The sequence below is a fragment of the Salvia hispanica genome, chromosome 3, assembly GCF_029641045.1.
Source record: "Salvia hispanica isolate PSC_SH4W2 chromosome 3, Shi_PSC_v1, whole genome shotgun sequence".
In the NCBI taxonomy this organism is placed as follows: Eukaryota; Viridiplantae; Streptophyta; class Magnoliopsida; order Lamiales; family Lamiaceae; genus Salvia; species Salvia hispanica.
Genome location: NC_142694.1, coordinates 929166 through 951198, shown reverse-complemented (window position 1 = coordinate 951198; position 22033 = coordinate 929166). Strand labels below are relative to the sequence as shown.

Sequence of the window (22033 nt, the reverse complement as noted above, 5' to 3'; positions counted from 1 at the left end):
AGCAATCTAGCAAACGAAATATTTTAATTTACTAGTATAATACTTTAGCGTTTCATTGCCTACAATATACTATCGTATGGTTGATATTCAATAGTGTTACTTAAGTAAATCATTAGAACTGAAATCTTTATTAATTATAAAATTATAGTAGCAATAAATTCATACTACTAGTTCAATAATGAATGCTTGGACTGTTTAATCTAAATCAGGAAAAGACTACGAGTCTACTACTACTACCCTAGTTTAACAAGATTAATTGTTTTTTTCTTCTACTTGGATTTTATTATAGCTATAATTCCAAAACACGTCGTTGAATGCTGGTCTTTTTAATTTCAACTTTAAAATATATTTTAGTCCACCTCATCACTATCATTCATATTCAAATGTTCCACTCTTTCTACTTAAAAACAATTTAAAACAAACTTATTTTTTTCTTTTAATGTGAATTTCATTTCATCTTCAAAAACCCAAGCCAAAAAAAACATAAAATTCCCTCCAAACAAAACCACATGAATACAGCAGCAACACTCTTCCTCACACTCTCCATAATCCCTTCTCTCTCCGCCGCTCCATGCGATCCCCAATTCTGCGACGCCGCTCTCGGCCCGGAGATCCGCTTCCCTTTCTCTCTACCCAGCCGCCAACCACCTACCTGCGGCTTACCGGGCTTCGACCTCCGCTGCAGCTCCCAAAACCAGACGATCCTAACCCTGCCCCACTCCGGCTCCTTCGCCGTCAACCGCATCGACTACGCCGCTCAGATCATCCACGTCGACGATCCGAGCGCCTGCCTGCCGGCTCGGATCCTCAATTTCTCGGTTTCCGGCTCGCCGTTCCTCGCCACCTACGAGAGGAGCTACGCCTTCCTAAATTGCTCCTCCGATTTCGCCGATTTCGATCCGAATCTATTCACGCCGCTGTACTGCCTCGGCGCCGTTCTCGCGATGAGGTCGGATGCGGCGGCGCCGGTGCCGGCGGCGTGTGTGAGGGCTAAGAGCGTGGAGGTGCCGCTGGATTTGGGGGAGGATTTGGAGCTGCTTTGGAACGTGCCGGTGTGCTGGATTTGTGAAAATGAGGGCGGGATTTGCGGATTGGATGAGGATGGAGAGGGCTCTGGCGTTGCTTGCTTCCGCCGTTCTAAATCAGGTCAGTAATTTTGCAGTAAGGATCACCTACGGCAAATCGTGATCCATCTCCTAATACACACTCACAAACATAAGTCACTTATGTTTGTGAGTGTGTATTAGGAGATGGATCACGATTTGCCGTAGGTGATCCTTCTAATGTATTAATTTCCTAATCTAGTAGAATATGGAGTAGTTTTCTATCAAGATTATTACTCCCTCCGTACTCGATTAATTGTCACTCTTTAACCGTGCACAGATTTAAGAGAAATGTAAAGAAAAGTTGGTTGAAAAAGTTACTTAGAATGTGAGACCCGCTTTTTATATTGATTTTATAATGTGAGTGAATTGATTTAGTTGAATGTGGTACCTACTTACCATAAAAATGAAGTGTGACAACTATTGAGGGACGGATCGAAATGAAAAGGAGTGAAAATTAATCGGGGACAGAGGGAGTAGTACTTTAATTGGAAAAAATTAAAAATCGAATTTCAGGTGATTTTAGAAAAAGGATTTTCTAAATAATTGATTTGTATTTTGTGATAGGATTTTATTTAAAATTTAAATAAAATAAAAATGAAATTTGAACATGTTAACAGCCGTGTTTGTTTCCCTTTCACATAATTATAAAAAAATTGAGAAACCTTTTTTTTTTTAAATTCTAGTGAGTTAAATAATTTTGTTGGAATGAGTCAAAATTTTGTAAGGTGGAAATGACACGGAAATTCGACTATTAGCATAGGTATGAGAGGAACTGTTTGGACTCTTGTTTGAAAAAGATTAATATCATTACACAAAAATACCTCACCATTCCACTTCAACATGTTATTTTATAGTAGTAGTATGATGATATGCAAGAAAACATGTTTTTTGACCAAAAGAAAACTAGGAGTAGTACTAATTTTAAATTAGAAGATTCTTATCATTCTTGTTAGACAATTAATTAGTGGAGTAAAAGTTAAATTTATTTTTAATTTAAACTATGGCCATGTTGACACTTTCCAATTATAATATAATGTTGCGGAGATATGCCTAATTTGTAGCAGTGGCGGATCCAGGAATGATAAATAGAGGGGGCGAAATATATATTAGTAGGTTGGTTTAGGGCGAAAATGACAATTTTTTCCAATTTTCGGGGCGACGTCGGGGCAAACGGAGGGGGCGGACATGGTAATTTTACGTCCGGATAAGAAGAAATTAGTCGCACGGAGGGGGCGACCGCCCCCTCTTGCCCCCAGATCCGCCACTGATTTGTAGTACTCCCTAAAGTATGATCCCCTCTGTCTCAGCGCTCTAAATTTATGTTCATTTAACCATAAAAAAATAATAAATTATTACTCTTACCATTACATAGAGTGGTTGGTTCACAACTAAAACTAAAGTTATAACTATGGTATGTTTGGTACAGCTCTTTCAACAAATGCGAAATATGGAATCATACTTGGACTTGGAATACCAGGAGTACTATGTATTATGGGGATCACATGCTATGCTTGCGGCTTGATTCAGCCTTCCAACCTCCGGCACCGCCTCGAGTCTGAACTCCCGATGACAATCTCCGACCAAAGGCCGGTGATAAGGTCGGCGAGCGGCCTCGACGGGCCCACCATACAGTCGTACCCAACGATGGTCCTAGGAGAGAGCCGTAGGCTTCCCAAAGCGAGCGATGTTTGTTGTCCGATTTGCTTGTCCGATTACCAACCAAAGGAGACTCTAAAGAGTATTCCGGAATGCAACCACTATTTCCATGCAGAATGTGTAGACGAGTGGCTTAAGCTCAACGGCTCTTGTCCGGTGTGTAGGACTAGGAATTAACCCTTCTTGAAATATATCCACGTGAATATTGAAAATATAAAGTGAAAAAATACTACTACGGTCCAATCAATGAATGAGACTGTACCTAGTCACCACATACTCCAACACTCCAAACTAAGTTTTATCTAAGACCAACAAATTTGTAGAATTTCTATAAGAATTTATGTTCAGGCAATTTTTATTTATTGATGAAGCTTTTTTGCTAACATTCAACTTAATTTGAAGATTCCTTTTAAAAAAATATCGGTTGTGTGGGGCTCAAGCCCCCTCCACATCACTTCATAACTTCTTTTTTATTTTGATGTTCCTTGATTCATGCTCTTTTTAATGTATGCTTTGCTATATAACATGTAGCAACATTTAATTTCTTACTCACTCCGTCCTCCGTCCTAGATAATTCGACCCAGTATTTCATTTTGGGCCGTCCCACATAATTTGTCCCACTTCACTTTTACCAGTTTTGGTAGTGGACCTCAAATTCCACTAACTCATTCTTACTCACATTTTATTATAAAACTAATACTTTAAAAGTAGGACCCACATCCCTGATCCCACCAACTTTTTCAACTCACTTTCCATTAGATTTCTTAAAACTCGTGCCGAGTCAAAGTGTCCCGAATTATCTGGAACGGAGGGAGTACTTTGCATAACGTAGAGTAATGAATTAAACCCACAAAAATATTTATAGTAGAAATGGTCCAAATCATGTGATATAAAAACATGTTTTCACACACATTATTATCATACAAGGATAACATGCAACTCATATGTAAATTTCATATTATATCGTATTTGTATGTGCCAGTGTGAGAGATGAACTAAACACCGACAATTAAAACAAAATCGATGAAACATAACAGGGAATCGGGGAAAGCAGTTCACGCTTCAAAATCATAGTTTACACACTGTTTAAACCACTTGGTCATATTGTTTGAAGAGAAAAAACAACTTTGTTCAAAATACTAGGAGTAATATTTCTACTCACTCTAATTTCAAGATGTCTATTTTCCAGCTGAATGTGGCGTCGTCAATGAAATCCCCAACAAATTCTGAACTCGAGGGTGGATCACCACTGAAAAAGCAGCATTATAAACAGATCAAAATGTAAGTAAAAGATTCAAATTAAAAAGAACAAAAAGAGAATTCACCAGTTCCATATGCCATCTGAAAGAGGTGGGGAGTGATTAGGGATGTCAATCGGGCCAGTCCACCGGGTTTCGTGCCAATCCTATTCGGGTTGCGGGTCAATCGGGTGCGGGCTAATCGGGCTGTGATTTTTTCGGGTTATAGAAGTTCAACCCCTAACCCTAAAAGCTCGGGTTTCGGGCTAGCCCAGCGGGCTAATCGGGTTGCTATCGATAAAATTAACATGCGTACAATCCAATAAATAATGGTGAAAATTAGCTATATTTATAAAATGTAAAATATTTAATTATGATAAATTTGAGATATATGCTTAAACTCAAACATAAACATGATCAAATACTAATCTTTGAGATTTATGCAAAATAAAATATAAACATTAAGAAATTTTAAAATATGTTTTAGAAATTTAAATATATTTTTTTAGTGAATTTGAATTTTCTAATTTATATATCTATTATTATGTTAATAAAAATTTAATATATAAAATTGAAAGTTATTTTTTTAGTAATCTATATTATAAAATAACTAATAAAGTGTCGAATTAGAGTCAAACAAATAGAACAATAGAAATTTTATCGGGTTTTCAGGCCAGCCCATCGGGTTTTCGGGTCTAGCCCTAATGGGTTGAGGGTTAATCGGGTGCGGGCTAGTCGGGCTGTAATTTTATCGGGCTAGAAATTTTCAGCCCCAACCCTATAAATTTGGTGGGCTATTCGGGCTGGCCCACGGATTGCGGGCTACATTGACATCCCTGGGAGTGATCCAAGAAAGATAAAAAGCCTACACAAAGATGCATTAACTTGGTGCCCAAGAATACTTGGAGCACAAGTTTTGTAATACCTATATAAGGGTGTTATATTATTGAAGAAAAAAATCAAGCCATCTATCAACATTCTTCGATAGATGTAGACAAGTCGAATACGTTGGAGATTAAATATTTCGACGATACTAGTGGAGGATATTAGTGTCACTTATGATTGGTGGCTATACACTGTTAATCAAGGGGTCCAATGATGATAAGAGTGAATATTGAACAATTAGTTTGTTTTTTTCATGGAAATTGAGATTTAGTAGTTATTTATGAAATTTCTTTGTGTTTGTCAAGTGTATTTATAATGAATTCTGAGTGTATGAAATGATTTAGATGATTTAATTTAGACAAGCAAAGTCTAACTTTTTTACTTCTCAAATTGTCCAAAGTAATCCAATACACTTATATATATATAGGCATTCTTCATATTTTCTAAAATTTTCTACTGTATTATTTTTTATTCTACACATTTAGATATTTTATTAACTCTTACATAATATTGATATCTAGAGAATTCTATATGATTCCATATCTACTAGTACATAACTATGCATAACATCTAGACTTAAATAATATTTTTAGATAACAAGATTGTTTAAGTAAAAGAAAATTTTAAGATAAATTTAAATTAGAAGAAGAATTATTATTAAGGGCATAATTAATCTCATTTTTAGATACAACTAAAAATATCTACAAATTAATATACGCAATAAAACTAATTAAATTTAAATTCAAAGAACTACATCAATTGAAAGTGAAAATAATAAATTAAATTCCAAAAATTAAATATTGAAAATTAAGTTAATTTGAACTCCTAAATTAAAACCTCAAGTATTACGTGCCCACTCCCAAATTTCTTCGACTAGAGCATGTTGGAGTTGGTCGTGAGCCTGCATCCTGACAGATACCCTCGGAAATGAGGCGGGGCATCTTGAGTCGGGCTATCGTGGGCTACTCCCAAGCTAGGTCCACCGTCTTCTTCTCCCCAAATAGTTGTCGTAGCTTATTCATCCCCAGTTATCATGTTATGCACTATTATAAATGTGTTACATGTGCATCACATTTCGATGCACGATTGATACCACCCTTGTACCCAACATTTCACAACTTCAAAAATATATTTTTTTTGCAATTTTGATTCATTATTGATTAAGCTTTTCATAACTATTTACAAAAACTAAATTTTATACTACCTCATCCTAAAAAAATATATTGAAATATTATTAGAAAAAAATAAAAAAAATCATTTCATAAAAAAAAGACTAATATTTATGAAAGTTTCAAAACAAGAGGACTCAACCAAAATAGTAAATCAAATATTTGTTCAAAAGTATTACACCGCATATCACATATGTACCACTATTGTGAGTGCCAGCTTTAATTCCTAAGGAAATGAAAAAATTACAAGTAATTCCTAAGGAGTAGATATTTTTGCTGGTGTTACTCATAAATTTGAGTAGATATTTTGCTAGTTGTTACTCATAATTTCTTTTAGGCAATTTTTATTAACTGTGAAGCATAAAAACTTGGCCAATTGCCCTGTTTATTGTTAGTATAAAAGAAAACTTTCATGTGTTCTCAACTTATGACTAAATATGCATATATTTTTGTATGGATTAACTTACGACGATAACATGCGACCCAAATGTTATTCGTACTACTACTATCGTATATGTGTTTGTTAATTAGTGTGACAGATGAATTAAACACCGACGATTTAGACAAAATCGATGAAACACAAAAAGGGCAATATGTCTGCAGCCAACGCTCTGAAATCCTAGTTAGTTTGTGATACTACATCACCATGTTTGGTTATTGATTGAAGACACAAAATAACGAGTTCAAAATACTGCTATTTTTGGCCACTCTAACTTCATGATGTCTATTTTCGAGCGGAATGTGGTATCTCCAATGATATCCCCAACAATTTCTGAACTCGAGGATGAATCATAACTGAAAGCAGCGTTATAAATAGATCAGAATTCATGTACAATATTTTCAAATGAAAAAGAAGAAGAAAAGGAGAACTCACCAGCCCCGTATGCTATTGAAAAGAGGTTAGAGGTGATCCAAGGAATGTATACAGCCTGCAAAAATATATCATGGAGATTGTTTCAAAATACCGAAGAATTAAACCATCATTACATAGATTATGATAATAAGAGATTTAAACATACATACCAGTAGCACCACGATTAAAGCAAGCACAAAATAGCTTAGTAATGAATATAATGCTGTTCAGTGCTATGTGTGTTATGTAGTCAAATGGAAATCCATGTAAATATATGAGTTTCCAGCAGATTATGGAAAAATTTCACCGTAATAAAAGCATGCAATCAGCAAAATTGAAAAACTGTGCAAACAAAGGAGATATGAGAATATTTTTGGATTTTTTAGGAGGGTGATGCACAACAAACCGTGGGGAATCCTGCAGCAACAGCGACAAGGTATAGTACCACAGCACGAACTGCAATTTCATGAGACTTCATATACAGTTCTCCGATTTGCAAATATTGTGTTGGATTCAACTGAAGAAGAATCAGTGATAAATCTTAAAAGTGAGTTCAAGGGTGACATCTCAAAGGAACAAAGTCGATGTTCCAAAACGAAGGATATGATGAGAAAAGTTAGCTTACTTTCATCCTAACCCAAAATGTCAACGCCAGAAGGATTGGAAGTTCCAAGCGATTGGGAGTTGTTAAGTCTGTAAACCATAATGTTCCACCTGTTGTAAAAGAGGGTACATTCTTCACCATGTCTAAAACCTGAATGGAAAGAGATTGATAGTGTCATTTACGCAGTAGAAGATACATGGAGCAGATTAGATAGAGATGTTATGATTTTCTTTTGTTATGCTTTATCGAGTCGGTCTATTTTCAACGTTTTGACATGCTTTTAAACTGTCAAAAAGTTTAGAAAGATGTATGCAAAACCATCGGAAACAGAGGGAGCATGGAGACGTAGAAATAAAGGGAATGTGATCTTACGCAAAAGAAAACACAAATGGCAGGTATATATGAGCATCTAAATCCACAAACGTAAAATCGACCATATCTGCAAGACCGATATTTAATTACATCAGTTAATGCACGTCAAACAATCGAAGCTAAGGCAGTAAGGCCACAGGACTTCAAGTGGAATAAAGTACTATTAGCCTCAGAATCCATTGATATCAAAGGAATATTGTTTCCTATGTTCACTTTTCTGTTCTTTCTCCTTGCTGTTTGTTTTATTACGGCAATTGCCACAACTTCCAAATATTAAAGTTAAGTTGCAGTAGTCATTTTGATCTATTAACTCAAGAAGAACAGAATAGCAGATAGTTTGTAAGAAGGAAAAGACAATACTTATCCAGCCATTTAGATATCTCAGATTTTTTTTCAATAGCACCCTGTCAAAAAACAATAACTGGCTATGAGTTGCTAGGTACAAGATCAATGCCTCAAGGCAATGGTAGAAGGATGGATGAACAAATTGCAATAGTAACAGTAAAATACAGAACAAACGCCTAAAGCTCATACCTCGATATGGAAGAATATCGCAACTGAAAGGAATTCGTTATCTCGACTGCAAAACGGTACAAAACAATTGTGGTCACGAGACAAGGAGTTGCATCAAGATACTATATCCAAAACATCAATTTATTGGCATAATAATCTAGAAAGTTTATTATAGTAAAATACATATGTTGAGGATATTCATATTCACAACATAGAAATCGGGTAGAGAACTTACCGTTCGCCATCATGGGAAAAATATTGAAGACGATATACTTGAAAAGGAACAAACAAAATACGCAGCAGAAGAGTCACAGCTGCAATTGATGCCCACCTAACAAAAATCCCAATGAGATGACTTTACCAATCACACTCAATCCAATCAACAACTGACTAGTATAACATTGAGCTTTAAAATAAGAAGTTAGGTTCATGTAAAGCATATGATTTTGTCTTTAGAGAAACATCCTCACCATTCTAAACCAGTGAATGAGTGCATATATCCAATTATGTTCATGTTACTGATTGAATCTGCTGCTGCAGTGGCCATTTCATTCACCATTGGAGCTGCCTCAAAAGCCTTATCAGCCACCACACCGATCACTCCATTCAAATCTTCAGCAGGGGCCTCAATCTCGGAAGGCACCTTTGAAATATTTCTGTGGAAAATCAGCCCATAGCCTGTGGGAACCTCAGAATGCATAAGTCGAGATACATTTCCTGATAGCAGCCCATAGCCCGCAGGAACCTCAGAACGCATGAGTCGAAGATTGCCAGCATTGTTTCTGGATATCAGAAAAGTGCTGAGCATCTCAGGATTCGTTTTCGCAGGCAACTGCTCACGGTCGCTGCCACTAATGTGTGACAGTGAAGGCGAAAATCGCTGGTGCTGTTGGTAGAACAACTTCGATCTAGCCATGATGCTACGCCTGTAGGCCATTACTTCCGCGTCCTACAGCAAAAAGGAATAGATGAAAACAGTTGATTATAGATTCAGTTAGCCACAACGAGACAGTATAAGCTTTAAAAAAACATCCAAGTTTTACACTCCACTAACAGCAAACAGAGAAAACTGGCAAAATTTTTATGCCTCACATTAGTAAATAGTAACAAGTTTCTGCTGAGCCTAACAAAAAAAATAAGAGTAGCAGCTAACAAATTATCTACGTTTTAGATAGATTACTCACGAATATTATCCAAAATCAGTCATTCACAGTCACACTTCAAAATATCCCCAAATGTGTATCAGCTCAACTTTCACAACCAAAACACGCAGACATTTTGTTTTTTTCCACACATTTCGAAGTTTTACACTCCATTAACAGCAAACAGAGAAAACTGGCAAAGTTTTTATGCTTCACAGTAGTAAATAACAAATTTATGCTGAGTCTAACAAAAAATTAAGAGTAGCAGCTAACAAATCATCAACGTTTTAGATAGATTACTTACGAATATTGTACAAAATCAGTCATTCAAAGTAACACTCCAAAATATTCCCAAATGTGTATCAGCTCAACTTTCACAAACAAAACATGCAGACATTTTGTTTTTTTCACACATTTCGAAGTTTCGCCATCTGATCGCATCTCAAGCAACAAAAATCCTCCTTAGAATGAGCAAAATGGAAAACTAAACGAAGAAATGAACGCAAATAAGCATATCATTACGATCTCCAAAACACAGAGGCATGCATTTTACATAAAATCAAAATGAAAATCTTACTAGGTTTTGGCAACGGAAGAGAGAAAATCTGGAGAAGTGAAGCAAGTTTTGGCGGTGGAGGAAAAGCTTTGGAGGTGGTATGTGAAATGAAAATGTTATGAGCATCCAACTTCAGTAACTGACTTCGTACTGTTAAAATTTTCTATCCTTTTATTTTCCTTTTCAGGAATTGTAGCTGGCACTTGTGATATGCAATATTTGATTTAATTTTGTTATATGATTTCAAACTAATTTTAACTTTAGTAGCCGTAGGAGTACTATGCAAATTAGGGGTGTCGAAACGGATACCCGCGGGTATCCAAACCCGATTTTGTGGGTATCCGTACCCGAAAACTTCAATATTATACTACTCAATCCTGATCCGTATATGCTTAAAGAAATTTCAGAAAATATACTAGCTCTTTAAAAAATATACTCCTCTTCCCCCCTGAATCACCGTCGTTATATATTCCATTTACATTTAATTATTTATGATAAATAAATCCCATATTTCACTAACTGATTCATTTGACTCACATGTTACTGTAAAACCAATGCTCTATCTGTTCTATAATACTCCCTCCGTCCCAGTTAAAATGACACATTCCTTAGCCGGCACGGGATTTAAGGAATTACTGATTAATGTGCTTAATTAAAATAGATGGGTGGAAATATTAAAATAGAAAGAAAGATGAATAATTTAATAGGGGTGAGAAAAAGTGGTTGAGTGTATTAATTGGAGAGAGAAAGTTTCCGAAAAAGGAAATGTGTTATCTTAATTGGGACAAACTAAAAATGAAAACGTGTCATCTTAAGTGGAACGGAGTGAGTAATAAACAATATTTTTCTTATCCATTTATGTTAAGTTTTTATCTCTACTAAGATGAGTTTCATTTTCTACTAACTACTTCAATATTCTATCTGCCCGAAAGTGTTTATTTTTATGGGACTTGAAGAGTATCTATGTTTATATATAATCTACACTTTACCTTCTTTTACATTTTTTAAAATTTGAGTGAGTCAAAGTGGAATGAATATTCATCCACGGAGGAGTAATGAGAATTTGCCAAAGGAAATGATAGGGTCTTGTCATATTAAGAATATTTTCGGAAGTCACTAAAGATTTCAACATCACAAGTTAGTCAGAGTTTAGTAGATGTAATGAATGAGATTGATTTTTTTTTTTAAGTTAGTCACTAACTACTTCAATAAAGTGTTTATTTTTATGGGACTAAAAATGAACATTTTCAAGCATATAATATGATCTCCATAACACAATTTAATGGCATGCATTTTACATAAACTCAAAACAAAAATCTTACTAGGTTTTGGAATCGGAAGAGAGAAAATCATGGAGAAGTGACGACTTGGGCCCTGCTGCTCTGACACCATATTAGAAATTCACCCCTTAAAAGGTCTTATAAGGGAGAGGGTAATGCACAGTTATATAGAAAAGCTAGGATCATCACCAAGCCAATTCGGGACAAAAATTTGGAGAATTTAACAGGAGTTAGCTTACGTGTTGGTATGCGAAATGTCCAACTTTAGTAAATGACTTAGTTTATTTTGGTACTTATTTTTTCAAACCTTTTCATTTCTTTTTCAGGAATTAAGCTCGCACATAGCAGTGGGCTCATATGCGATATGAGATGCACCCCCTTTGTCGTATTAGTTATAACCAGAGGAAATTTCAAATTTTATTTTAACCATAAAAAAAAAAATATTAATTATAACCAGAGGCATAATTGCAATTTGTAGATCTATCCAATCCCCACGTGTGTTAGGTCATCCGCATCTCTGTCTCTTATCCGTCTCTTAACCGTCTCATCTCTTACTATTCATGGGTCCCACTGTACTTTTCACTTCATCTCTTAACTAAGAGATGACACTGGCACCTGCATCCCTCCATCTCTTACCTATTCATTCAATTTCATTTTTTATTTTTAATTCCAACAAATTCAATTAATAAAAACACACTTCATTAAATAAAATAAAAATTACAATTTAAAGGCCTAAAAAATTAAAAAATACATAATTAAAATCCTAAAAAAAATTAAAAATACATAATTAAAATCATAACACGCCATTAAAAAAATTTGAGTGAGAATAGAGAGTTTTTTTATGGTGGATAATTTGTGGGAATGATTTGGTATTTATAGAAGTGATTGGAGGCTTTAAAAAATTGAAAAAAATTATAAATTTAAAAAAAACGGCTATAAATGGCCAGTATAATTTTGGAATTTTTTATATATATTTTTTTAATTTTTGAATTTCTGATTTAAAAAAAAAATCAATTTTAACGGATATAAACGACGCTCACTCGCGGGTCGACGAGTGGGCGTCACGCACGAACCACAACTCGCCACATCGCCAAGGCGCATGGCGAGAGGTCTCGAGGCCGGCCTCTTCGGAAGGAGACACGGGACGAGATGTCCCATCTCGTCGAGACGAGATGGAGGCCGCATCGCCGTCTCGAGGCGCATCGCCGTCTCGAGGCGGTCTCGTCTCTTCGAGATGAGATAGAGCCCGCATCGAGACGCGATGCGAATGCCCTTACGTATTATCAATCTTCCCTAATTAAATAGGACCATCCTTCACAAGGAAATAAAATCAAGATGGAATTACTTACGTTAGTTTTTTTTTTTTTAAATAACAATAATTTAGGACATAAAATAAAATGTTCTTAAATTAGGGACACATTAACTTAAACTTTTTCTTTTTTTAGAATTCAATTAATTTGAATATAACATAACAAAATTAAATCAAATAGTACTTGGGACAATGGGGCCCACACCAACCGCTACTAAGTGCCAGCTGTAATTCCTGAAAAGGAAATTAAATAGAAAAAATTTAATAGTACTAAAAGAAACTAAGTCAGTTACTGAAGCTGGATGCTCACAGCATTTGCATTTTTTCATATCAACTCGAAGCTTTTTCCTCCACCACCAAAACTTGCTTCACTTCTCCAGATTTTCTCCCCGTTGCCAAAACCTAGTAAGATTTTCATTTTGATTTTATGTAAAATGCATGCCTCTGTGTTTTGGAGATCGTAATGATATGCTTATTTGCGTTCATTTCCTCGTTTAAGTTTTTATTTTGCTCATCCTAAGGAGGATTTTTGTTGCTTGAGATGCGATCAGATGGCGAAACTTCGAAATGTGTGAAAAAAAACAAAATGTCTGCATGTTTTGTTTGTGAAAGTTGAGCTGATACACATTTGGGGATATTTTTAAGTGTTACTGTGAATGACTGATTTTGGATAATGCGTTCGGTGTTTAGCGAAATTGTTCGTGAGTTTTATATGTAAAACGTAGATATATTTGTAGTTGTTACTCATAATATTTTGGTAGGATTAGCTGAAATTATATTAGTAGCTGTTAGTGTAAAACTTTGCCGGTTTGCTCTGTTTGTTGCTAGTTGAGTGTAAAAATAATGAGATGAAGACTTTGACGTTATTCTGAGCACATACTGTTTCGTTGTGGTTAGCTGTAACTATATTCAACTGTAAATTTCTTTACATCATTGCCTAATACTACTATTACTAGGTGATATGTTTTTCATCTGTTTCTTTTTGTTGTATGGAGGCGGACTTAATGGCGTACAGGCGTAGCATCATGGCTAGATCGAAGTTGTTCTACCAACAGCACCAGCGATTTTCGCCTTCACTGTCACACATTAGTGGCAGCGACCGTGAAAAGTTGCCTGCGAAAAGGAATCCTGAGATGCTCAGCAATTTTCTGATATCCAGAAGCAATGCTGGCAATTTTCGACTCATGCGTTCTAAGGTTCCCACAGGCTATGGGCTGATTTTCCATAGAAATATGTCAAAGGTGCCTTTCGAGATTGAGGTTCCTGCTGAAGATTTGAATGGAGTGATCGGTGTGGTGGCTGATAAGGCTGTTGAGGCAGCTCCAGTGATGAATGAACTGGCCAGTGCAGCAGCAGGTTCAGTCAGTAATATGAACATAATTGGATATATGCACTCATTCACTGGTTTAGAATGGTGAGGATGTTTCTCTAAGACAAAATCATCTGCTTTACATGAACCTAACTTCTTATTTTAAAGCTCAATGCTATACTAGTGAATTGTTGATTGGATTGAGTGTGATTGGTAAAGTCATCTTATGGGGACTTTTGTTAGGTGGGCATCAATTGCAGCTGTGACTCTTCTGCTGCGTATTTTGTTTGTTCCTTTTCAAGTATATCGTCTTCAATATTTTTCCCACGATGGCAAACGGTAAGTTTGCTACCCGATTTCTATGTTGTGAATGTGAACATCCTCAACATATGTACTCATATTACTATAATATACTTTTTAGATTATTATGCCAATAAATTGATGTTTTGGATATAGTATCTGTTGCAACTCCTTGTCTCGTGACCACATTTGTTTTGTACTGTTTTGCAGTCGATCCGACGAAATACGTTCACTTCAGAAATACTTACGTATCATCAAGGTATGAGCTTTAGGCGTTTGTTCTGCATTTTACTGTAACTATCGCAATATGTTCATCCATCCTTCTACCATTGCCTTGAGGCGTAGATCCTGTACCTAGCAACTCATAACCAGTTATTGTTTTTTGACAGAGTGATATTTTAGAAGACAAGGTTGATATAAATGATATTGGAGAAAAATTAGAGCCCCTGTTTAAACTTCTGGATAAGTATGTCTTTTCCTTCTTACAAACTATCTGCTATTCTGTTCTTCTTGAGTTAATAGATCAAAATGACGACTGCAACTTAACTTTAATATTTGGAAGTTGTGGCAATTGCCGTAATAAAACAAACAGCAAAGAGAAAGAATAGAAAAGTGAACATATGAAACAATATTCCTTGGATATCAATGGATTCTGAGGCTAATAGTACTTTATTCCACTTGAAGTCCTGTGGCCTTACTGCCTTAGCTTCGATTGTTTGACGTGCATTAACTGATGTAATTAAATATTGGTCTTGCAGGTATGGTCAATTTCGGTTGTTTGGATATGTATGCTCACCGATACCTGCCTTTTGTATTTTCTTTTGCGTAAGATCACATTCCCTTTATTTCTACGTACTCCATGCTCCCTCAGTTTCCAATGGTTTTGCATCCATCTTTCTAAACTTTTGACAGTTCAGAAGCATGTCAAACTGTAGGAAACTTTAGTCCTAAATAAAATAAACAGACTCCTATTTGGAATTAACTATGAAAATAGATCGACTCGATAAACCATAACAAAAGAAAATCATAACATCTCTATCTAATATGCTCCTTGTGTCTTCTACTGTGTAAATGACTCTATCAATCTCTTTCCATTCAGGTTTTAGGCATGGTGAAGAACGTACCCTCTTTAACAACAGGTGGAACATTATGGTTTACAGACTTAACAACTCCCAATCGCTTGGAACTTCCAATCCTTGTGGCGTTGACACTTTGGGTTAGGCTGGAAGTAAGCTAACTTCTCTCATCATATCCTTCGTTTTGGAACATCGACTTTGTTCCTTTGAGATCTCACCCTTGAACTTACTTTTAAGATTTCTCATTGATTCGTCTTCAGTTGGATCCAATACGATATGTGCTGCCGCACATGAAATCTCGTACAATGGCAGCTCATGCTGCTGTAATATACCTTGGCGCTGTTGCTGCAGGATTCCCCACGGTTTGTTGTGCATCGCCCTCCTAAAAATTGTCCCCATGCATCCAAAAATACTCGCATATCTCGTTTCCAGGCCTTATCAAATATCTCTTGCTGATTTCATGCTTTTATTGCAGTGATTTTTTTCCATAATCTGCTGGACACTCATATATTTACATAGAATTCCATTTAAAGCATAACACAGAGCATTGAACAGCATTATATTCGTTACTTAGCTATTTTGTGCTTGCTTTAATTGTGGTGCTACTGTGTATGCATGTTTAAATCTCTTATTATCACAATCTATGCGATGGTTTAACTCTTTGGTATTTTAAAACAATCTTCATGAAATTGGAGTGAATAATTAGATTGTGCATATATTTTTGCAGGCTATATACTGTTCTTGGATCACCTCTAACCTCTTTTCAATAGCATATGGAACTGGTGAGTTCTCTTTTTGTTCTTTTTAATTTGAAATTATTGTAGATGAATTCTGATCTATTTATAATGCTGCTTTCAGTTGTGATTCACCCTCGAGTTCAGAAATTGTTGGGGATATCATTGGCGATACCACATTCAGCTCGAAAATAGACATCATGAAAATGATGAAATTATAGTGGCCAAAAATATGAGTATTTTGAAGTCGTTATTTTGTCTCTTCAAACAATATGGCCAAGTTGTTAGAACAATGTGTAGGTTTGGTGATGTGGATTCAGATTAGCTAGGATTTTGGAGCATGATTTGCGGACATTTATGCCCAAATTTTTATCATCGAAAAATCATCACCCTTTTGTGTTTCATTGTTTTTAGTCTAAATGGTTGGTGTTGAATTTATCTTCAACACATAAACACAATCTGAGACTTAGTATTTTCTGTTTAATTTTGAAATTTATGATATTTTGTGTTTTTTTTAAAAAATACAATCGTTATATTTCATAACCGATTTAATTTATCGTCCTATAAACACCATGCAATTGAGTTCATTGTTTTAGTTAGATTCTATCAGTGAAATGCAATTGATTATACGAATTCAATAGTTTTTAGATTTGCATGAAATATTTTTAAAATAATTAACCTAGTTTGCATTATTGCATGTACATTGTATGATTCTAATGATAAGTTATATAAAAATCATTTAATTATTGAAGTTGACATTCTAAACTAATCAACTATGTACAGAAAAATAATACTACTAGAATTAAAATTAAAACTTATACATATAAATTTGATTCCATGAGTCCAGGGATTGGTTGTTAGTTGTTTTATCTCAATCCAAACACGACTCAGGATATGAAATATAATTGCGAAAAAATGGGAATTATATTGTTTAAAACTCAAGGATATTATGACAAAAACATTATATAAAAAAATATTTTACTTAAACTTATAAAAAGACAATCCTCACCCCATATCGTTAAACATTAATTAATTAATCATATTGTAACACTACCATTAAATACGTCCTAAATGACGCCATTTGGAACAATTTTGAGGAACGAAGTCTTTATTATAGTAGAAAAAATTTAATAGTACTAAAAGAAACTAAGTCAGTTACTGAAGCTGGATGCTCACAACATTTGCATTTTTTACGTAACAACTCGAAGCTATTTCATCCACCACCAAAACTTGCTTCACTTCTCCAGATTTTCTCTCTTCCGTTGCCAAAACCTAGTAAGATTTTTATTTTGATTTTATGTAAAATGCATGCCACTGTGTTTTGGAGATCGTAATGATATGCTTATTTGCGTTCATTTCCTCGTTTAGTTTTTTATTTGCCTCATTCTAAGGAGGATTTTTGTTGCTTGAGATGCGATCAGATGGCGAAAATGTCTGCGTGTTTTGTTTGTGAAAATTGAGCTGATACACATTAGGGGATATTTTGAATCGTTACTGTGAATGACTGATTTTGGATAATATTCGTGAGTAATCTATCTAAACGTAGATAATTTGTTAGCTGCTGCTCTTAATTTTTTGTTAGGCTCCGCAGAAATTGTTATTAACGGTGAAGCATAAAAACTTTGCCAGTTTTCTCTGTTTTCTCTGTTTTCTCTGTTTGCTGTTAGTGAAGCAGAAATACTGTCTCGTTGTGGCTAACTTAGTCTATAATCAACTGTTTTCATCCGTTACTTTTTGTTGTAGGACGCTGAAGTAATGGCGTACAGGCGTAGCATCATGGCTAGATCGAAGTTGTTCTACCAACAGCACCAGCGATTTTCGCCTTCACTGTCACACATTAGTGGCAGCGACCGTGAAAAGTTGCCTGCAAAAAGGAATCCTGAGATGCTCAGCAATTTTCTGATATCCAGAAGCAATGCTGGCAATTTTCGACTCATGCGTTCTGAGGTTCCTGCGGACTATGGGCTGCTATCAGGAAATGTCTCTCGACTTATGCGTTCTGAGGTTCCCACAGGCTATGGGCTGATTTTCCATAGAAATATGTCAAAGGTGCCTTTCGAGATTGAGGTTCCTTCTGAAGATTTGAATGGAGTGATCGGTGTGGTGGCTGATAAGGCTGTTGAGGCAGCTCCAGTGATGAATGAACTGGCCAGTGCAGCAGCAGGTTCAGTCAGTAATATGAACATAATTGGATATATGCACTCATTCACTGGTTTAGAATGGTGAGGATGTTTCTCTAAGACAAAATCATCTGCTTTACATGAACCTAACTTCTTATTTTAAAGCTCAATGCTATACTAGTGAATTGTTGATTGGATTGAGTGTGATTGGTAAAGTCATCTCATTGGGATTTTTGTTAGGTGGGCATCAATTGCAGCTGTGACTCTTCTGCTGCGTATTTTGTTTGTTCCTTTTCAAGTATATCGTCTTCAATATTTTTCCCACGATGGCGAACGGTAAGTTCTCTACCCGATTTCTATGTTGTGAATATGAATATCCTCAACATATGTATATTACTATAATATACTTTCTAGATTATTATGCCAATAAATTGATGTTTTGGATATAGTATCTGTTGCAACTCCTTGTCTCGTGACCACATTTGTTTTGTACTGTTTTGCAGTCGATTGGACGAAATATGTTCACTTCTGAAATACTTGCATATCACCAGGGTATGAGCTTTAGGCGTTTGTTCTGTATTTTACTGTTACTATCGCAATTTGTTCATCCATCCTTCTACCATTGCCTTGAGGCGTAGATCTTGTACCTAGCAACTCATAACCAGTTATTGTTTTTTGACAGAGTGATATTTTAGAAGACAAGGTTGATATAAGTGATATTGGAGAAAAAGTAGCGCCTATGTTTAAATTTCTGGATAAGTATGTCTTTTCCTTCTTACAAACAATCTACTATTCTGTTCTTCTTGAGTTAATAGATCAAAATGACGACTGCAACTTAACTTTAATATTTGGAAGTTGTGGCCATTGCCGTAATAAAACAAACAGCAAAGAGAAAGAACAGGAAAGTGAACATATGAAACAATATTCCTTTGATATCAATGGATTCTGAGGCTAATAGTACTTTATTCGACTTGAAGTCCTGTGGCCTTACTGCCTTAGCTTCGATTGTTTGGCGTGCATTAACTGATGTAATTAAATATCGGTCTTGCAGGTATGGTCAATTTCGGTTGTTTGGATATTTATGCTCACCGATACCTGCCTTTTGTATTTTCTTTTGTGTAAGATCACATTCCCTTTATTTCTACGTACTCCATGCTCCCTCTGTTTCCAATGGTTTTGCATCCATCTTTCTAAACTTTTGACAGTTTAGAAGCATGTCAAACTGTAGGAAACTTTAGTCTACAACAGGCTCCTATTTGGAATAACTATGAAAATAGATCGACTCGATAAACCATAACAAAAGAAAATCATAACATCTCTATCTAATATGCTCCTTGTGTCTTCTACTGTGTAAATGACTCTATCAATCTCTTTCCATTCAGGTTTTAGGCATGGTGAAGAACGTACCCTCTTTAACAACAGGTGGAACATTGTGGTTTACAGACTTAACAACTCCCAATCGCTTGGAACTTCCAATCCTTCTGGTGTTGACACTTTGGGTTAGGCTGGAAGTAAGCTAACTTCTCTCATCATATCCTTCGTTTTGAAACATCTACCACTTTGTTCCTTTAAGTTCTCGCCCTTGAACTCACTTTTAAGATTTATCACTGATTCTTCTTCAGTTGAATCCAGCACAATATTTGCAAATCGGAAAACCGTATGTGAAGTCTCATAAAATTGCAGTTGCCGTGGTACTATACCTTGGCGCTGTTGCTGCAGGATTCCCCACGGTTTGTTGTGCATCGCCCTCCTAAAAATTGTCCCATGCATCCAAAAATATTCTCATATCTCGTTTCCAGGCCTTATCAAATATCTCTTGCTGATTTCATGCTTTTATTGCAGTGATTTTTTTCCATAATCTGCTGGACACTCATATATTTACATAGAATTCCATTTGAAGCATAAAACATAGCATTGAACAGCATTATATTCGTTACTTAGCTATTTTGTGCTTGCTTTAATTGTGGTGCTACTGTGTATGCATGTTTAAATCTCTTATTATCATAATCTATGTAATGATGGTTTAACTCTTTGGTATTTTTTGTGCATATATTTTTGCAGGCTATATACTGTTCATGGATCACCTCTAACCTCTTTTCAATAGCATATGGAACTGGTGAGTTCTCTTTTTGTTCTTCTTTTTAATTTTAAAATATTGTACATGAATTCTGATCTATTTATAATGCTGCTTTCAGTTTTGATTCACCCTCGAGTTCAGAAATTGTTGGGGATATCATTTGAGATACCACATTCAGCTAGAAAATAGACATCATGAAATTATAGTGGCCAAAAATGAGTATTTTGAAGTCGTTATTTTGTCTCTTCAAACAATATGGCCAAGTTGTTAGAACAATGTGTAGGTTTGGTGATCTTGTGGATTCACAGACTAGCTAGGATTTTGGTTATGCCCAAATTATTATCATCGAAAAATCATCACCCTTTTGTGTTTCATTGTTTTTGTCTAAATGGTTGGTGTTGAATTCATCTTTAACACAAACACATTTTGTGACTTAGTATTTTCTGTTTAATTTTGAAATTTATGATATTTTGTGTTTTAAAAAGAATACAATCGTTATATTTCATAACCAATTTAATTTATCGTCCTATAATCACCATGCAATTGAGTTCATAGTGTTAGATTCTATCAGTGAAATGCAATTGATTATACGAATCAATAGTTTTTAGATTTGCATGAAATATTTTAAAAATAATTAACCTAGTTTGCATTATTGCATATACATTGTATGATTCTAATGATAAGTTATATAAAAATCATTTAATTATTGAAGTTGATATTCTAAACTAATCAACTATGTACAGAAAAATAATACTACTAGAATTAAAATTTATACATATAATTTGATTCCATGATTCCAGGGATTGGTTGTTAGTTGTTTTATCTCAATCCAAACACGACTCAAGAAATATAATTGCGAAAAAAATGGGAATTGTAGAACTGGATATAGAAAATCTATTGTTTAAAAATCAAGGGTATTATGACATAAAAACATTATATAAAAAATATTTTACTTTAAATTATAAAAAGACAATCCTCAGTTCCTCACCCCATATCGTTAAATATTAATTAATTAATCATGTGTAATTAAATGTATTTGTAACGTAAAATACGTCCTAAATGACGCCATTTGGAATAATTTGAGGAACGACGACTTTATTATAGTATAATATTATTACGTATTTCTTTGAAGTATGAAAATTGCTTCAAAGTCTGATCCATCTACTTATAATCTCTTATATAATGAATTAATAATTATAATTCACCATTATTTTGTGTTTTGGATTGTATTTTGTCTACATAGTAGTATATAGTTGGATTTGTTTTTTATATTTAAGCTTATTTAATGACTCGCAAAGGTACTTGAGCTCGATATTGTTAGACTTTATAATACTTTTTAGTTTTAAGGCCTATAGTGAATTATACTACAATAAAATATCTGTAAATGAATGCATTTATGATTGCAATTATTTAGAGCTGGCCAAACAACACCAAATCAACCCGTACCAGTCTCGATCACAAACTTAAATGCTAAATTCAATACATATATATTTATTATTATTGCTATTGTAGTTATGTAATAAAGTTATATAGTTGATGGACGACTATTTCAATTTTTATGGGATATTGAAAAGTATAAAAGTAAAAGAAGATAGTAGACGCGTATATAATGAACCAAGATTTTTGACTAAATAATTAGAATATTAATTATAATGTGTTCGCCCATCTAACACAAGGCTTGACTTTTGCATACAAAAATTAATGAATTTTAAAAAATAAGTTTAGGTTGGAAAT

At 34.8% G+C, this 22033-nt stretch overlaps 4 protein-coding genes across 6 annotated transcripts; 3 read left to right on the top strand and 1 right to left on the bottom strand.

The window, feature by feature from the left end:
- Positions 1-437: 437 nt before the first annotated feature.
- LOC125212757 (putative RING-H2 finger protein ATL21A) lies at positions 438-3157 on the top strand. Of its 2 annotated transcripts, none has more exons than XM_089067651.1 (2): positions 438-1146; positions 2584-3157. In XM_089067651.1, exons 1-2 carry the CDS (start codon positions 510-512, stop codon positions 2937-2939), a joined length of 993 nt encoding a protein of 330 aa, XP_088923777.1. In that variant the 5' UTR covers positions 438-509; the 3' UTR covers positions 2940-3157. The 2 variants fall into 2 exon arrangements, with proteins under 2 accessions (XP_088923777.1, XP_047968961.1); XM_048113004.2 differs by having other exon boundaries at positions 2533-3157.
- Positions 3158-6598: 3441 nt separating this feature from the next.
- Positions 6599-10206, bottom strand: LOC125210679 (mitochondrial inner membrane protein OXA1-like). Of its 2 annotated transcripts, XM_048110240.2 has the most exons (10): positions 10116-10206; positions 8867-9345; positions 8632-8727; positions 8418-8463; positions 8244-8287; positions 7884-7950; positions 7533-7661; positions 7314-7424; positions 6929-6983; positions 6599-6849 (listed from the first exon to the last, which is right to left on the bottom strand). In XM_048110240.2, exons 2-10 carry the CDS (start codon positions 9331-9333, stop codon positions 6779-6781), a joined length of 1086 nt encoding a protein of 361 aa, XP_047966197.1. In that variant the 5' UTR covers positions 9334-9345; positions 10116-10206; the 3' UTR covers positions 6599-6778. The 2 variants fall into 2 exon arrangements, with proteins under 2 accessions (XP_047966197.1, XP_088925578.1); XM_089069452.1 differs by lacking the exon at positions 7314-7424.
- A 2909-nt stretch (positions 10207-13115) lies between these two features.
- LOC125211133 (mitochondrial inner membrane protein OXA1-like) lies at positions 13116-16601 on the top strand. The gene is made up of 9 exons (XM_048110837.2): positions 13116-14097; positions 14236-14331; positions 14503-14551; positions 14682-14758; positions 15051-15117; positions 15392-15520; positions 15629-15730; positions 16096-16150; positions 16227-16601. The coding sequence occupies exons 1-9, from the start codon at positions 13673-13675 to the stop codon at positions 16295-16297; spliced, it is 1071 nt and encodes a 356-aa protein (XP_047966794.2). The 5' UTR covers positions 13116-13672; the 3' UTR covers positions 16298-16601.
- A 665-nt stretch (positions 16602-17266) lies between these two features.
- Positions 17267-20671, top strand: LOC125211016 (mitochondrial inner membrane protein OXA1-like). The gene is made up of 10 exons (XM_048110687.2): positions 17267-17377; positions 17846-18324; positions 18463-18558; positions 18726-18774; positions 18905-18981; positions 19274-19340; positions 19605-19733; positions 19845-19952; positions 20284-20338; positions 20418-20671. Exons 2-10 carry the CDS (start codon positions 17858-17860, stop codon positions 20486-20488), a joined length of 1119 nt encoding a protein of 372 aa, XP_047966644.1. The 5' UTR covers positions 17267-17377; positions 17846-17857; the 3' UTR covers positions 20489-20671.
- Positions 20672-22033: the final 1362 nt, after the last annotated feature.

Bases quoted from the DNA above. Each gene is read 5' to 3' on its own strand.
- LOC125212757 (XM_048113004.2), top strand. From the start codon at position 510: ATGAATACAGCAGCAACACTCTTCCTCACACTCTCCATAATCCCTTCT. The intron at 1,147-2,532 runs GTCAGTAATTTT...TGTTTGGTACAG, and splicing joins CTTCCGCCGTTCTAAATCAG to CTCTTTCAACAAATGCGAAA.
- LOC125210679 (XM_048110240.2), bottom strand. From the start codon at position 9,333: ATGGCCTACAGGCGTAGCATCATGGCTAGATCGAAGTTGTTCTACCAA. The intron at 8,728-8,866 runs GTGAGGATGTTT...GATTTTTGTTAG, and splicing joins TCATTCACTGGTTTAGAATG to GTGGGCATCAATTGCAGCTG. The intron at 7,425-7,532 runs GTAAGCTAACTT...ATTCTTCTTCAG, and splicing joins CATTTTGGGTTAGGATGAAA to TTGAATCCAACACAATATTT.
- LOC125211133 (XM_048110837.2), top strand. From the start codon at position 13,673: ATGGAGGCGGACTTAATGGCGTACAGGCGTAGCATCATGGCTAGATCG. The intron at 14,552-14,681 runs GTATGAGCTTTA...GTTTTTTGACAG, and splicing joins AATACTTACGTATCATCAAG to AGTGATATTTTAGAAGACAA. The intron at 15,118-15,391 runs GTAAGATCACAT...CTTTCCATTCAG, and splicing joins CCTTTTGTATTTTCTTTTGC to GTTTTAGGCATGGTGAAGAA.
- LOC125211016 (XM_048110687.2), top strand. From the start codon at position 17,858: ATGGCGTACAGGCGTAGCATCATGGCTAGATCGAAGTTGTTCTACCAA. The intron at 18,775-18,904 runs GTATGAGCTTTA...GTTTTTTGACAG, and splicing joins AATACTTGCATATCACCAGG to AGTGATATTTTAGAAGACAA. The intron at 18,982-19,273 runs GTATGTCTTTTC...TCGGTCTTGCAG, and splicing joins ATGTTTAAATTTCTGGATAA to GTATGGTCAATTTCGGTTGT.